At 47.7% G+C, this 16,095-nt stretch overlaps 1 protein-coding gene and 1 pseudogene across 1 annotated transcript in view; one reads left to right on the forward strand and one right to left on the reverse strand.

The window, feature by feature from the left end:
• Positions 1 to 11,757, reverse strand: part of CPN1 (carboxypeptidase N subunit 1) — a 29,361-nt gene extending 17,604 nt beyond the window's left edge. Inside the window, exons 1-3 of the mRNA XM_075533454.1 lie at positions 11,535 to 11,757; positions 3,087 to 3,283; positions 1,519 to 1,674 (exon numbers count right to left, since the gene is read on the reverse strand). Coding sequence (XP_075389569.1) covers positions 1,519 to 1,674; positions 3,087 to 3,283; positions 11,535 to 11,757 — 576 coding nt within the window. The remainder of the gene's footprint in view (positions 1 to 1,518; positions 1,675 to 3,086; positions 3,284 to 11,534) is intronic.
• Positions 8,774 to 9,733, forward strand: LOC142429552 (nuclear inhibitor of protein phosphatase 1 pseudogene; annotated as a pseudogene).
• Positions 11,758 to 16,095: the final 4,338 nt, after the last annotated feature.

Below are 16,095 nucleotides of genomic sequence, written 5' to 3' on the forward strand. Positions count from 1 at the left end.
CTAGTAGAGGGACACACACACACACACACACACACACACACATACCCTTCAAGATTGAGAATTATAGCCTCAATTCCCATCAATTATTCCCACCGACTCTGGGAAAAGATTGGGCTCCTGAGATTTCCTCTCCAAATGGAGCTGGATGTAAAACGTGGAAGGAGTAAGGGTGGGTAGGGGTCAACGTTTCTACATGTACGATTAGTGACATTGAATCCATTCTTCAAGCTGTGCGACCCCTCTCCTCTTCCACTGATGAGGTGTTCCTCCCCCTTTAACAGAAAGTCACTGCTTCCTAGGTTTCCTACCCAGCCTTTTGAGGCTGTTCAACCTTTCTGTTCTTTATTTTATTTTTGGGGTGGGGTGACATTTATAGTGAGGACAATAAGGAAAACCATGTATGAGCTTGCATTTGCTTTTCTAAGATAAAACTTAAAGTATCGGTATGCCGAGCCATATGGTTCTCTTTACGGCTGTGCAACAGAGCCAGATGCCAGTTTAAATACTGTCATAAAAGAGATCGAAAAGGCTCATATTGTAAGACCTCATTTGTGTGAAATGTCCACAACAGCGCTTTCAGCTTTGATCCTCACACACCTTCTGCCCCACACAGGTCACTAAAAGGCAAGAGTTCAATGAATAAGCTTTGCTCTGGCCACTCCTCCTCTTTGGCTCAGCAGTTTCCACTTTGCAAGGTGTTGTTACTTGTGTTTCCTCACTGAATACAGTGAAGTAGTCCACAGTCAAATAAACAAGGAAGAAGGACATCTGCAGGACTTAGAGACTCCCAAACTCTCGGCAGCTAATGGTTAGCTCGTCACAGGTAAGAGCAACTTGTCTTTGGAATCCTGTAACTCTGTCCACAGAAGCCCCAAGCCCCGAACCCATTGTGTTGATTCTATTTCCACTCAAAGCCACTCCATAGGACACAGTAGACTGTCCCATAACATTCCAAGGCTGTAATCTTTACAGAAACAGGTGAACACACCTTTCTCCCCAAGCAACTGATGAGTTCAAACCACCAATCTTACCCTTAGCAGCCATGCTCCTTTACAGAACCATATAGTGGAAAGCATGCTAGCTAAGGAGTCAGGTTTCAATTCTGGTTCTTACCTACTACCTGTGTGAATTTAAATGAGTTTACTTATCATTACCATGTCTATAAACCAAGGATGGATAATACTGCATCCTGTATTCGCCACACAGCATTATCACCATCAACTGAGAATTGGCTATTAAAGATATCTTGGTGCATAGAAAGCTATTGCCAACACAACTATAGATAAATCACATCCACTCCCTTCACTAGCAGCAAACATGTAGTGCTCATGGAAGGTGCTGTGGTGGGGAAGGGTATAAATCCGAACAGGCATCAAGTCCAGTTATTGTTACTCTGAACAGATTAACATGAACTTGAGTTGGTGCTTAACTCTTGCTTATTTAGTTGATGTGAAGATGGCTAGATGAAATCCCAGCCCTTGAAACACCGTGTTTCTCCATGTAAATCTCATCTCATACCTGACTTTTCCAGTTGTCTGGAAGGGGCAGGTGGTGGTTGGGGCCGCCATACTTCTCATTGTAGTAGAAGTAAGTGTTGAGATCAGGGAAGTTCCGGTTCAAGTCCACTCCATTTGCATTGTTCCTGCCAACTAGGTACCCAGAACTATCTCGGTCCTGGGGTGGTGGAAAAAAATCAAAGACAAAAATGAAAGTTCTACACAAAATCCCATATTTGAATAACTTATTTCTATGTGTCTTTAAATAGATGTTACCTTAATCAACCGAATACTGGGGTAGTTTTTAATTTAACCTATCAAAACCCTAGCAGTGTGGGTTAATAGTAAGGACAATAGAAACTCGTGTGTGTGTACCTTTGCAATTTATATACTATGGTAATTTATGAGCTATAACTTATGCCCCTTAACACTCACTCAGCTTAAGAGTTCAAGTGCATAGACAGTAGAATATTTATTGAGTTGTACAATTCACCCCTTTCCAATTTTAGAACATTTTCATCACTCAGAAGAAGCCTCATGCTTGGTCCTCATTCCCTCTCTAGGCAACCGCTCATCTATTTTTGCCCCTGTAGGCTAACCTAGTCTGGGCATTTCACACACATGTGGTCCTCCCCTAGCCTTTCGTGGCTAGCTTTCCCCCACTGGGCATAACGTTCTCTTTCATGGCTGCATACGTTAAAAATCGTATTCTGAGGCATAGCCACAAAGAACCATAGAGTTAGGCATTTTAAATTTGTCATTGAAATTAAACTTCAAGCTCATAAACTACCCGCCCCTCTTATCTGTTCCACTATACCTGTAAGCCAAAATTGAAAAGACCGAGCAACTCAAAAGGCTCAATAAGCACCCACGGGGACAGTGACTTGCAGTGACTGTGGGAAGAACTCAGGCAAGAGGCGTGAGAACAATCAAGGTTGCTAACCGTGCTTGGTGGAACTGTTGGCTGGGAGTGTGTTTCCCGGTGTGTGTTCCCATCAACGAAATAAAACGAAAGAGAATGAAAAGGCCAAATACTATACCAGGAGAGGAAGAAAAATACAGAAATTCAGAAGCATAATCAAATATGAAGCCATCACCACCATGCAACCTCTTCTACCCGACCAAGTCTGAAAAAACCTCCCTCCCCCTCCCCGTTGTTTCTTCCCCGAGTGGAATTGGATGTGGCGTGAGAGGAGGAAGCGCTTGTAGGGGTCAAAGCTCAAAGTTCAGTGCGTCGGAGTATTTAGCAAGATCCCTTCACATCTGTTTCACAGTTCCAGTTTACGAAGCGCTGTCCTGGAGTTGGCCCCATGGTCACCACCCAGCGCTGAGCTCTGGAAAGGTGTGGACGCGGCCGAGACGCAGAGGGAGCGCACATCCATCAGTTAACCTTGAGCTGCTGCCAGGCGTCATCCTTCGCTATTGCGTTTCAGCTGATTTTGCTCTGTGGACTAGGGCTGGGCTCTTTTTTCTCTTAAGTAGCAAGTACAAGGTTATGGGCACACGGTCGACCGCGGGGCCATGTATCCCCGAGGTGCCTTGTCTCTGCGCGTACACACACACACACACACACACCCTCGGGCGCAGTACCTGGGCAGCGGCCGCCTCGTAGCCGTCGGGGTTCATGGAGGGCAGGATGTGGATGCGCGCGCTCTGGACCAGGCGCACGATGCGCGCGTCCCCGCGGCGGTACGCCTCGCACAGGAACTCCGACAGCTGCAGCAGCAGCTCGCGGCCCAGCGCCTCGTCGCCGTGCATGTTGCCCACGTACTTGACTTCCGGCTCCACTGCCAGCGAGACAAACACACGGGGCGCAGAGATCAACGACGGAGCCCGCCTGGAGGGGCCACCGGTGCCCGACCTGACCAAGGAGTTCTCCCCTCCTCCCCATGTCGGTAAGGAATTAAACTTTTTTTTTTTTAAGGTTTTCGGTGCTTCCCTTAGGTTATTGTCCAAGGTTCCTTGCGCCTCATCCCAAAGAAAGGCAATTACAGGGCTGGAAAGTTCGCACCAGAGGGAACAAGGAATATCATTATGGGACCCTTAACCTGACGTATCCGCAGTTGGAATGTACTAGCTGCTCCTTGGGATCAAGATGAGGCGATCTGCCCCTGGGAAGAGTTACACCCTTGGAAACCCACCAGGGCAGTTCCCCTCTGTCCTATGGGGTCGCGAGGAGTCACAATCAACTCAGCGGCACTGAGAGAGTTGGGCATGAGTCTAGGGATGAGGGCGAACTCGCTGCCCTCAAGCTGATGCTGGCTGAGATCCTGATCACAGACTAGGACAGCTCCATAGGGCTTCCAAACTGTCATGCTTGGTGGAAGCAGACCGCCCCATCTTTCTTCTGCAGAGTAGCTGGTAGATTTGAACTGCCGACCTTTCAGTTAGCACATCACCCACTGTGACACCAGTACCCATGAGATAAGGGTACTAGGAATCAAAGAGTTAAATACCTTGCCTGGGACCACCTAAATTAATATGATAGAGGCCCAAACCCACATGCCATTTGCAAAAATTAACCACTTTTCAAAGATAAGTCTTTTCAGAGTACCAGTAAAACAACCAAACAAAAACTCAGTGCCATCAAGTGGATTCTGACTCACAGAGACCCTCTAGGCCAGAGTAGAACTGCCTCTATGGTTTGCAGTGTCTGTAAATCTTTGTGGGAATAGAAAGCCTCATCTTTCTGTTGAGGAGTGGCTGGTGGTTTCAAACTACCGACTTTCCAGTAAGCTGCCCAACACATAACTCACTACCTCAGGGGCCAGCAAACTTTGAAATGGAGGAGCCAATCCTGTCCCTCACAACAATTTAAGATTTATTTGGGAACCATAAATTTATATTTACAAACACATGAAATCACCATGATCTCTCAATAATATTCTTGAAAAGTTTTGAATTGTACTTCAGAGCCACATGTATGGACCGAAAGAGTCATGGATGGCTCTCGAGTTACCATTGGGGGACCTCTGGTGTAATGGGTTCGGCGTTGGGTTGCTTTTTTAGGGTACGATGGTGTTTTCCCTAGATCTGTTCCCCTGAAGTCCTATCACACACTGCCATCGAGTCGATGCTGACTCATAGTGACCCTCTAAGACAGGGTACAGCGGCCCCTGTGAGTTTCTGAACTTGTAACTCTTTTTGGAAGTAGAAAGCCCCAGCATTCTCTCATGACGCGGCTGGTGGAACTACTGACTTCAGATTGCAGCCCAGCACCTAACCATGACATCACCCACACCTAACCATGGCATCACCCACATCTAACCATGACACCACCCACACCTAACCATGACATCACCCACACCTAACCATGACACCACCCACACCTAACCATGACATCACCCACACCTAACCATGACATCACCCATACCTAACCATGACATCACCCACACCTAACCATGATACCACCCACACCTAACCGACATCACCCACACCTAACTATGACACCACCCACACCTAACCATGACATCACCCATACCTAACCATGACATCACCCACACCTAACCATGACATCACCCACACCTAACCATGACACTACCCACACCTAACCATGACACCACCCACACCTAACCATGACATCACCCACACCTAACCATGACACCACCCACACCTAACCGACATCACCCACACCTAACCATGACACCACCCACACCTAACCATGACATCACCAGGGCTCCTCTTAATCACCCGGATTGAGACTTCAACTTCCCTGACACTCAGGGAAAGAAGAGCTCATCTTCATAGTAGAGAATGTGACATCTTGTGGTCGAAAGGAGCCTACATCTTTCTCACTTCTTAGTTTCCCTTTGGCCATGGACCATGAGAGTTGACAGGTGAAAACTGAGGCTCTGAAAAGAGACTCTAGGGCTACCCACAGAGAGTCATTCTCGCCCTCCTTCTGAAGGGATGTGATTTCCCTGTCACTCAACACTTCCTGGCCCCCGTCACTTTTCTGATTCTGCATCTCTTCATCTTCCCAGGTCCAAATCTTCCTCACTCTCCTGGAAGGTCGTTCACGTATGACCTATTCTGTGAAGCCATCCAGGATTGTCCCTGCTGTTGTGACCCCTCTGCTGAGCTTCCCTGAGGGCCCTTGCTGTTTCTGCTCTAGGTCTGCCTTCATTTCCACGTGTCTTCTTTCCTTTATTGATCTTGGCCTTAGGAATGTGTACACTTTTAAATTCCCTTTAGAATGTAACCTATGGCAATCGGTGACTTTAGCTTGCCCATGGCGATCTTTCCCGAAGGAATGTTTTTAACTCATAGGATCAGGTAGTGGATTCTCCATATTGTGTATGGAGAATCTTAGTGTATTTTGTTCATCTCAGGTTCTGTCTTTCCTACCTTTGTTGCTAGGAAACACTCTTTTAGGAAAGGATGGTGATCATTGATGGCAAGTAGATTTCTTTCTTTCTTTTTCTTCAACATCCCTCCCTGATTCAGTAAAGAATTGGAAAACCCCTATTAGTCACCTCTGACCGTTCATCAATTTAAAGCATTCCCACCCCACTTCACTTTGAAATCCCAAAGGAGTTCAAATTGTGCTGTGGGCTAGGCATTGGACCGCCAACCACAAGGCTGGCAGCTCAAAGCCAGCATCCGTTTCACGGAAGAAATGAGGCTCTTTGCTCCAATAAGCATTTACCATCTTGGAAATCCTAGAAAAGGGGCTCCCTCTGCATCAGAATCCGCCCAGGCCAGTGGGCATGAAATCCAGAAGTCTGGGAACCACTGTGTGACCAGCATGCAGCCTAGTAGGCTTGCCAAAAGTAGGTGCTCACCATCCAAGTATTTTTGTCTCTTCTTTAATACATCCTATGGTGCTGCCAGTTAAATGTGGGACTGCCAACTTCAAGGTTGATGGCTCAAACCTGCCGCCAAGCTCTTTGGGAGAAAGTGGAAGTTCCCTGGCTCCCTTCATAACAGTCGGCCTCTGGAAACCTATAAGGGGTCATGATGGGTCAGACTCCACTCAAGGACTGCAGATTTGGGTTGGGGACTAGGTACACCCACAGGGTGACCCCTTCTCCTAACAAGCCCTGCTCTCCTTTCAGCGAAGCCCCACATTGCAGCCCACTTCGTCTCCTGGCATCCATCCAGTCCCATGGAAGTATATTCTTCTGAGTCAAGGCTTCGAAAATGCTTTGTGTTAAGGGCCAGACAGTAAATCTATTTGCCTTCCTTGCAGGGCCTATGGTTTCCATCGCAGCGACCTCTCTGCTGAAAGCAGCCATCACCTGGTGCCTTGGATGAGCTCTGACTCGCAGGGACTCCGTGTTTGGCAGAGCAGAGCAGGGCCCCACAGCATTTCCAACGGCCAACTTTCCAGAATGAGGCCAGACTTTTCTTCCGACGCATCTCTAGATTATGCCCAAATGGCGCCAGCATGGCTGTGTTCCATAAAATCTTATTTCCCAGCACAAGTGGTCAGCCCTCAGGCTACAGTTGGCGACTCGACATTTCAGTCAGATAAGATCACCCATTTGCTCAGAACTGTCCAGGGGCTGCTCATTCCCCTCAGGGTAGCTGCCAGCAGTCTGTAGGCCGTGGTCTCCAGCTGTGTGGGGAACCCCCCCCCCCCAACCTTCCCTGCACACTGCTGTCTTTATGGTCCCCTGTGCAGCAGCGATCTGGCTGCCCTCACCCCTGCCAAGCTTGTCCCTGCCCCTGGAGCTGCAGTGGCTCCTCCCTTTGTATACAGTCTGTCCTCTCTTGCCCCAGCCGGCCTGACCAGAACCTCCTCCACATCCTTCAGCTCTCTGCTCCAAAGTCACCTCATCCCTGTGTCCCGGTGGCAGTCCCCAGCTCTCTGTCCTGATTTAGCTTTCTCTCAGTTCTTCTTTCCATCAGCTATAACCTACCCATTTACTTCTTTATGGTAGGTGCCCTCAAGCAGATTCCAACTCAGCACAACTCCATGTGACAGAGTAAAACTACCCCATGGGGTTGTCTAGGCTGTAACCTTTACAGAAACATCCCCATGTCTTTTCCCCCAAGAGCATCTAGGTGAGCTTGAACTGCCGACCTTTAAGCTAACAGCCGTGTGCTTAACCTTTACACCAGCGGGACTCCTTTTACATTTACTTAGCTACCTACACTTATTGTCTGTCTTACTCCACGAGAATTAAGGCCCAGGAGGACAGAGCCTTTGTTTCTATTCTCTGCCGTCTATCCAGAGTCTACAAAAGTGCTTGCATCTTGTAGATAATGACTAAATGAGTGTGTGATGAATGATGAATGGAACAAACAGGTGAACAGCTAAAGCTGCAGGGCTTCAGAGAAAAGAGGGCTCAGCGATGACGTAAGCCGCAGCAGAAAACGTCAAGGAAGGCCTCGCATGCTGGAGAGTAAAGAGGCCATCAAGAAGCGGGCAAAGTGGTTATCAAAGGTACAGTGTCGGGGTCTTTAAGGCGAGACGATAAACAAGCGGCCATCTAGCTGAGAAGCAACAAAACCCACATGGAAGAAGCACACAGGCCTGTGCAATCACGAGGTGTTGAAGGGATCAGGTATCAGGCATCAAAGAACAAAAACAATCATATCATTGAGAATAAGGGGGAGTGCAGAGTGGGGACCCAAAGCCCATCTGTAGGCAACTGGACATCCCCTTGCAGAAGGGTTGGGGGGAGGAGACGAGCCAGTCAGGGTGCAGTGTAGCACTGATGAAACATAAACAACTATCCTCTAGTTCTTAAATGCTTCTTCTCCCCCCTCTTACCCCCCCTTTCATGATCCCAGTTCTACCTTACAAATCTGGCTAACCCAGAGGATGTACACTGGTACAGATAGGAACTGGAAACACAGGGAATCCAGGACAGATGAATCTTTCAGGACCAGTGCTGCGAGGTGATACTGGGAAGGTAGGGTAGAAAGTGGGAACTGATCGCAAGGATTTACATATAACCCCCTCCCTGGGAGACGGACAACAGGAAAGTGGGTGAAGGGAGACGTCTGACAGTGTAAGACATGACAAAATAATACTAATATATAAATTATCAAGGATTCATGAGGGAGAGGGGGTGGGGAGGGAGAGGGGGTGGGGAGGGAGGGGAAAAATAAGGAGCTGATACCAAGGCTTCAAGTGGAAAGCAAACGTTTTGAGAATGATGAGGGCAACAAATGTACAAATATGCTTGATACAATCAATGTATGGATTGTGATAAGAGCTAAGAGCCCCCAATCATATGATTTGAAAAAAAAAAAAGAAAAGAAAGTAAAGCTAAATGCTTGCTTAAGAAAGAAAGAAAGTAAGGCAGAGTTCAAGGAAATACAAGATGGCGGCAGCTGAGAACTCCAGCTCCGGCCTCCTGACCTGGGCAGGTAAGCTTCCACCCGGTTTACATTTGGATGTAGTCAGAGAAGACAGACTAATGGAGGAGCCGATTCTGGATGAGAAGAAATATCACTTCTTTGCTTTACCATCGACCACCAGCTTTGCTCTGGGGCCCGCTCTGCCCTGGTCTAGCAGTAGCATCTGAAGCGAGTGCCCCAGTAGATCCCAACAGTCCACTCTGCACTTCCTTGGTCACCCCTGGACAGAAGATCACGAGCCAAGCCCCAGTGACACCCCAGTGTCGTTTGGAGCATCCACACGGGTATTCACTCTGTGCGAGAAGCCTCAGCGCTACCATCAGCAGCAAAAGGCGAGGAGGATGACCACAGGACTTCCAGGGACCTCCAGAGGTGGAGACTGGGCTTGCAAACCTAGCACAACAAGCGCATTTCTACCCTCACCATTCAGGAAAGGGAGCTGGGTATTCAGAAGCCAAGGAAGAGGAAGAACTCCCAGGTGACTTTCAGTGAGGATGAGATATCAACCCAGAGGAAGAGGATCCCTCAGCTGATTGAGTTTAAAAAATGGTACCAGCTGCTGTGGTCCCAGAAAAAGGTTGAGGGTCCTCACTCCTTGAGCCAGGAGGAATCTGGGAGCAGGCCCCTACAGAACTTTGTGTTCAGTGGAGGACTCTATGGGAGCCTTCTGAACCCCCTTCCTCACACCCCTCCCCCAGTGAAGAAGCTCCCGGCCACATGGCATCCACAGATCAGCACTCCTCGGTGGCTTGCCTCTGTCTTATCCAAACCTTACCCCTGATGTGGGCTTGCCTCCCATCTCACCAGCAGTGGGCTTGAACCCAGCACCAAATCCGGCAGTCTATAATCCTGACACTGTAAGTGAACCCACGATGCAAAAGAGCTTGGCTGGGCAAGACGCCCCACCGTCCTTACAGATTTGATACTTCTGGTCATGCAGAAGCCTGGGAATGGGTGGGAGTGGGATGGAAGGGTGCTGAAAAAGTGAAGGAACAAGGGAGAGAAAGTTTCTGTGCATGCAGTACCGTCTTCCAGAACATCTCCTGGGATCTGAAGCCAGCGAGGTGGGAGCTGCACTAGGGGCAGGGGTGGGGAGGGGGGGCTTGAAACAGCCCATAAAGGCCTGTCTTCAGAAAACCTTTCTGGAGAAAAGAATCTGTGTATCAACTTTTGAGTAGATTGCCTTGGCTCTTTCCCAGACTGCCTTTCCCTTCTGCCCTCTGTCTCCGACCACTTTTATTCAAAATCACATGTCCCTCTGGGGAGGCTTCAAGGACCTCTGGTTAAATCCAGAGTGGCGCGGACTTACAACAGGTGAGCAATGGATTCAGTAGGTCCCAGGTAGCAAAAGATGGGATTAAAGTGGAGAAATCTGATGGAAAAGAAAAAGAAGCGCAGCCATCCTCCCACCACTCACAGAGAACCACTGCTAGGACACTGGCCCCTGTCTTCCGGCCTTCATTTCTGTGCCCCTACAGCACCCTCACCCACAGGCATCTAGGGTTCTGAGTGCCCCCATGCCTGCGAATGTCCATTCACCACCGCATGTTTCCTGGCCTAGATGGATTGAACCATCTCTCGCTCTCTCTAGACCAGAGTTGTCTCCTTTACCATGCACGACAGGTGACAGGTAAAAAGCTATACGCAAAGGGTGAAGAGGTCCCTGACGCAAAGGAACACATCTCTGTACCAAGCGCCTCGCAGCATGGCCTCCCTGGGTCTCCTGTGTTTGTCAGCCAGCTCTGGTCTGAAGCTCTGAATCAACTGAGGAGCAGGCGGGGGGTGGGGAGTTGGGGAAGAGCCTCCAAGGACAACCAGGGACGTCCTCCAGACATTGGTCACTGCAAAGGACAGTCTTTTCCTTGTTGGTCCGAATGGCCCTAGCTGGCCATCCCCTTACACACGGCCTCCACCACACACGGGACAAGGGAAGCAGTGGCTTCAGGCAGAGGCCAGTCCTCTGAAATGAAAGGTGACCCGTCGGTCAGAGGGGTGCTCAGGTTCAACAAGAAAAACAAGGTAAAGTTCACAAAATATGTACATTTACAACGATCCGCCGGTGTCGGCGGCACTGGTTGCTAACTGAGGCACCCGGCGCTCTCACTTCCCGCAGGAAGAACCAGCGTGAAGCTGAGTTTTTGCACCTCCAGACCACTGACCGCAGGAAAACGTGTGAGTTTAAGCAGACTCAACATGGAGCGTTCTAGGCCCTCTTGTTGATCAACCCGAGTGAGACCCATGGGTTGCCTTTATAATAAAAACACATTAAACAAAGAAGACTGCGACAGATAAACGGATGCCTTGGGCCGAAAACTCTTCCTGAGCTGTCCCTGAAGAGCCACACAGGAGGAACCACAGGGCTCATTGTTCTGCCGCCCTCCTGAGGCTTTGGACTGGACAAGAAGGACCCCTGCAAGGAGGGCAGAGGAGATGGGAGAGAAGGAAGGAAGGGGGCTGAGAGGAGAGCAGGCAAGAAGACATCTCAGCCATGAGGCCTTGGGCAAACATCACTCAAAAAAGGGATGGTTTGAAGCCTGAACTGGATGGAGTTCGGGGTCTCTCCAGGCAGCGGCAGTTTGGGGGTAAAGTGGAAAACATTTAGCACAGGTTAGGGACGAGGTCATATTTTGAAGATAAAAGGTTCCATCGACTTCCCCAGATACCACCCTAATGACTAGATGTGTGGAGCGGGTCCCCAGACCCCAAGCATCACCCAGGACTTACGAGGCTTGTGGCTTCCAGGATTGTCACTGAATTCCAGCACATAGAGATGCCTCCCCTTCACACTGCGGCCGATGCTGTAAACCCGGGTGATGTGGGGGCATTCGTTGTGCACCTTGTATAGCGTCCGCATCAGGTCATAGTAATTGTGGTGGCGAAAGGTCACCAGGGCAGCCAACTTGACGAGAAGGAGGCCGTAGAAGAGGACGGAGAGCAGACCTGGCATCTTGCTGGGCTGTTTTCAGGAAGGTCACTGAGACAGGCCTCCCTCTACAAACAACCTGGCCTCTTGCTCTTCGCCAGTCAGAATTCAAAGGCCTGCGAACGAGTCTTGTTTTTATTTCTAGTTTCCTGCCAGTAAACCTCAGAGTGACAGCACCTGGGGAGGTGGTTCGGAACAGCCTGGTTCAAAGCTGGAAATAATTTTCATGTAGTTCTTGTACTAGCCACTTATCGCTTCTCCCCCATCTCTCTTTTTCTCGAATCCAGGAAAATCTTTCAAAGGTACTTCTCTAGATTGATTAGTTTCACTGATTCTGGCTCACTGATTAACTAGACTGTAAACAAGTTTCAATAAGTAGCTGCTTCTAACCCTTTGGTTCCTGGAGAATTTTAAGGAATTGGCTTGTGTCCTTATATTTACAACATTTGGGGGAGGATTAAAATAGACCTCTCTGTCCCTTTAGAACATTTGGGGACGATTAAAGTAGACCTCTCTGTCCCTTTCCTTTAATCCCATGTATCGCTGCCAGAACTTTATTCTTCCGAAGCGTTGCTCTGTTTTATCGGCGTTTCCCATTCAATGGACATCACGGAGGAAAGGAAAAGAGAAGCCCTAGGCCGGGAGAAATAGTGTGCAAGGCACATATGTGAAAATATCTCCAGACTTTCTACGTGACCCAGGACTCTTACAACACCAGAAGGCATGAAACCACCTTTCAAACGACCCAAATACCTGAGTGCTCAAACCCACTGCCATTGCTTCCGCCCTGCTCCTAGCAGTCCTACACAGGATTCCCAAGGCTGCAAATCTCCAAGGAGCAGAGCGCCTCACCCATCTCCCACTGGGAGACTGGGCAATTTGAGTCACGCCCTTGCAGTTAGCGGTCCAGGACTTCCGACAGCGCCACAGGGCTCCTGAAAGATTTGAATGGATGCCAAGAAGGTGTCTGAATGAGCAATCAGGGCATGCAAACATGTTTCGTCATCATTCCCAAAACCCCAAACCAAAGCTACGGTCATCAAGTGGATTCTGCCGCATAGCAACCTTGTGAGTTTGAGACTTTATCTTTACCAGGACAGACCGACAGCCTTATCTTTCTCCCACGGAGCAGCCGGTAGGTTTAAACCTTTGGCCGAGTGATTAGAAGCCCAACGCATACCAGGGTTCCTTGGCCATTAGGGAAACAGAATTAAAACCACGATGAGACACCCCTTCATACCACTCACCACCGCCAGACGAGCTGCTGCCTAGTAAATTCTGACTCACGGCAACTCCATGTATTTCAGAGAAGAGCTGTACTTCATAGACGTTTCCAGGGCTGTGATCACCCAGAAATGGATTGCCAGGCTTGTCTTCTAAGACACTGAGTAAATTCACACCTGCAACTTTTCAGTTAGCGGCTGAGCTTCCTGCGTCCCCTGAGGACTCCTCGTGCCCAGTGAGAATGTAGCTGCTTGGAATGGCGGTAAGAATCAAAGATAACAATAAGTGTGGGCAGGGATAGGGAGAAACTAGCACACTAATACATTGCTGATGAGCATGTCAATGGTGTAGCCACTTCGAAAAACAGCCTGCCAGTTTCCTAAAATATTAAGCACAGAGTTACCATATGACCCAGTAAGTAATTTAATTTGTAGGTGTATACACAAAGACTTGTATACAAATGTTTATAGCTACATTAGTCACAATAGTCAAACAACGGAAATGACCCGAATATCCAACCAATGATGAATAGACAAAGAAAACGTGTTAAATTCATGCAATGGAATATCGTGTGTCAAATCAGCTGCAGTAGTGACACACACTCCAACATGAGCACATTTCAGCAATATCAAGCTTAGTAAAAGAAGATAGACACAGAGTACATGATTCCATTCATATAAAGTGCACTGAAAGGTCAAATCTATAGAAACAGAGAGTAGACGCATGGTTTCCTAGACCTGGGGAGGTGTAAATGGCATGAAGGATTTTATTGGTGTGATATAAATGTTCTTCAGCGGAATTATGGTGATGGTTACAAAACCTGGTAAATTTCCTAAAAATCATTGAATTGTACACTTAAAATGGGTGCATTTCATGATGTGTAAATTATTCCTCCATAAAGCTGTGACTCTCAAATAGAAAGTAAATGTTTAGAAAATACTGTTGGCAACATCTGTACAAATATGCTTGATACAATTGATGGATGGATTATTATAAGAGGTGTAAGAACCCCCAATAAAATGATCTTTAGTACATACATGCATACATACATACAGCTGTGATTAAACAAACAAACAAACAACCTTCACTGGATCTTCATGAACTAGAGAGTAACATTAAAGTACTTCCACTTGGCCTTCAAGGTCATTTTTATCATGTCTACTCATAACTTGTCAATCCCTCTCTTACTCATGCAACCAAGCCGCACTGCCTACTGTCTTCTGAGGATGTCCATCATCACCGGTCACCTGCTTTTACTCTTGTTTTTTTCCCTGGGCAGCTTCTCATAGTGAGTTTGATGTGTCAACTTGGTTAAGCTGTAATTCTGAGTGATTTGGCAGACACTGGACCAATCACTCTTCCATAATATAATCATCCCTGATTTCTGAGCAGCCAATAAGTTGAAAAGTCAATACGTTTCCTTGAGGATGTGGTCTGCATTCAATATAGATGGACGTTCTAGAAAAGCATTCTCTCCCTTGATCCTGCAGCCAACTGGTCATCCTCTGTGTTCTGTTCTTGGGATGTGAGTCAGTGGCCTGCCAAGCTTGGGCCGTATCAGCAACAACCACATACATCAGAAGTCTTCACCCTGATCCCTGACCCACAGACTTGGGACTTGCCTGCCTCTACACTAGTGCAAGCCCTTTCCTTGACATAACCCCCCCTCTAGATATACACCTGCATCGATCATCTTGAGAAGAATGGGGATTCCAGAACACTTCGTTGCACTCATACGGAACTTGTACACGAGTCAAGAGGCACACTGCATGGTTTCAAAGCAGGACGTTGGACAAGCAGGATATTGGGCTGGAGGGGTCTGGACGCATCTCAAGAGAGTCAAGGTCTGTTAGATCAGGGAGAGGGAGGAGGGAAAGGGGGCAGCTAGTTGCTAGCAGGGTAGTTTTAAAACCAGAGAGCCCGTCACACTAAGCTAGGTTACTACAGTGATCAGCTGAAAGGAGAGATGTCTTTTTTTAAAAAAAAACCAACATTTTTTAGGGACTCATACAACTCTTCTCACAATCCATACATACATCGATTGTGTAAAGCACATCTGTATATTCTTTGCCCTAATCATTTTCAAAGCATTTGCTCTCCACTTAAGCCCTTTGCATCAGGTCCTCTTTTTTACCCCTCCCTCCCCGCTGCCCCCCCCTCATGAGCCCTTGATAATTTATAATTTATTATCTTGTCATATCTTGCCCTGTCCGACGTCTCCCTTCACCCCCTTTTCTGTTGTCAGTCCCCCAGGGAGGAGGTAACATGTAGAGGAGAGATCTGTCTTATCTAAAAGGACCTCCCTGGTTATAGTCAACCTTATCTTGTTTATTTCAACTAGACTATTTGATTTATCAATCTGAATCCCACTTGTTTATTGATTGCCTCTGAAGGCTAAATGAATTAACTAGATAAAAATGGAGAGGAATGTGTATGAAAATTGCTGAGAAAGAAGAAACTTGTTGGTTCCTCTCTTGTCACTTTGATCCTGTTTGAATCTGCCAGGGCTATGTCTTTCTCTGTCTCTCTCTCTCTTACCTACATTTACTCTCAGGTGGCCTAGTGGGTTATGTGTTGGGCCACTAATGACAGCATCAGTTCAAAACCACCAGCCCCTCCACTAGAGGAGACTTTGTAGTCCTGTCAAGAGGTATAGTCTCAGAAACCCACAGAGGCAGTCCTACCATGCCCTATAGGGTTGCTAAGAGTTAGGATCCACTTAATGCAGGGAGTTTGGTTCTGGAATCCTGGGTAATCAAGTAAGACGCTTTACAAACTGACCCCAAACCAAAGGAGTTTCAGGTCATGACAACCACATTGTTTGTCCTGTGATTTCCACATGGGTCCCAGATGGTAGAACTTGGTCATGTCCAGGGACAAAGAAAGCTGATAAATATAGTTTTTATCTTAGACGACCATGCATCCAGCTAGATCTGAGAGGTTCTATTATGATAAAGAGAACAGGTCAGGTTGAACATTGGCCATTCTGACCCATTCTCAGTTGAACTTGACCTAGAGGATCATTGAGCCCACCATGGAGCTTTTGAAAAATCTCTCTCTTTCCTCGTGCAGGGATGTGTTGACTCTATGTTGTCATATATTTTGAATCAAAATTCCCTTCATTTGACTGGCATTCTC

Source organism: Tenrec ecaudatus, chromosome 16, assembly GCF_050624435.1.
Source record: "Tenrec ecaudatus isolate mTenEca1 chromosome 16, mTenEca1.hap1, whole genome shotgun sequence".
NCBI lineage: Eukaryota > Metazoa > Chordata > Mammalia > Afrosoricida > Tenrecidae > Tenrec > Tenrec ecaudatus.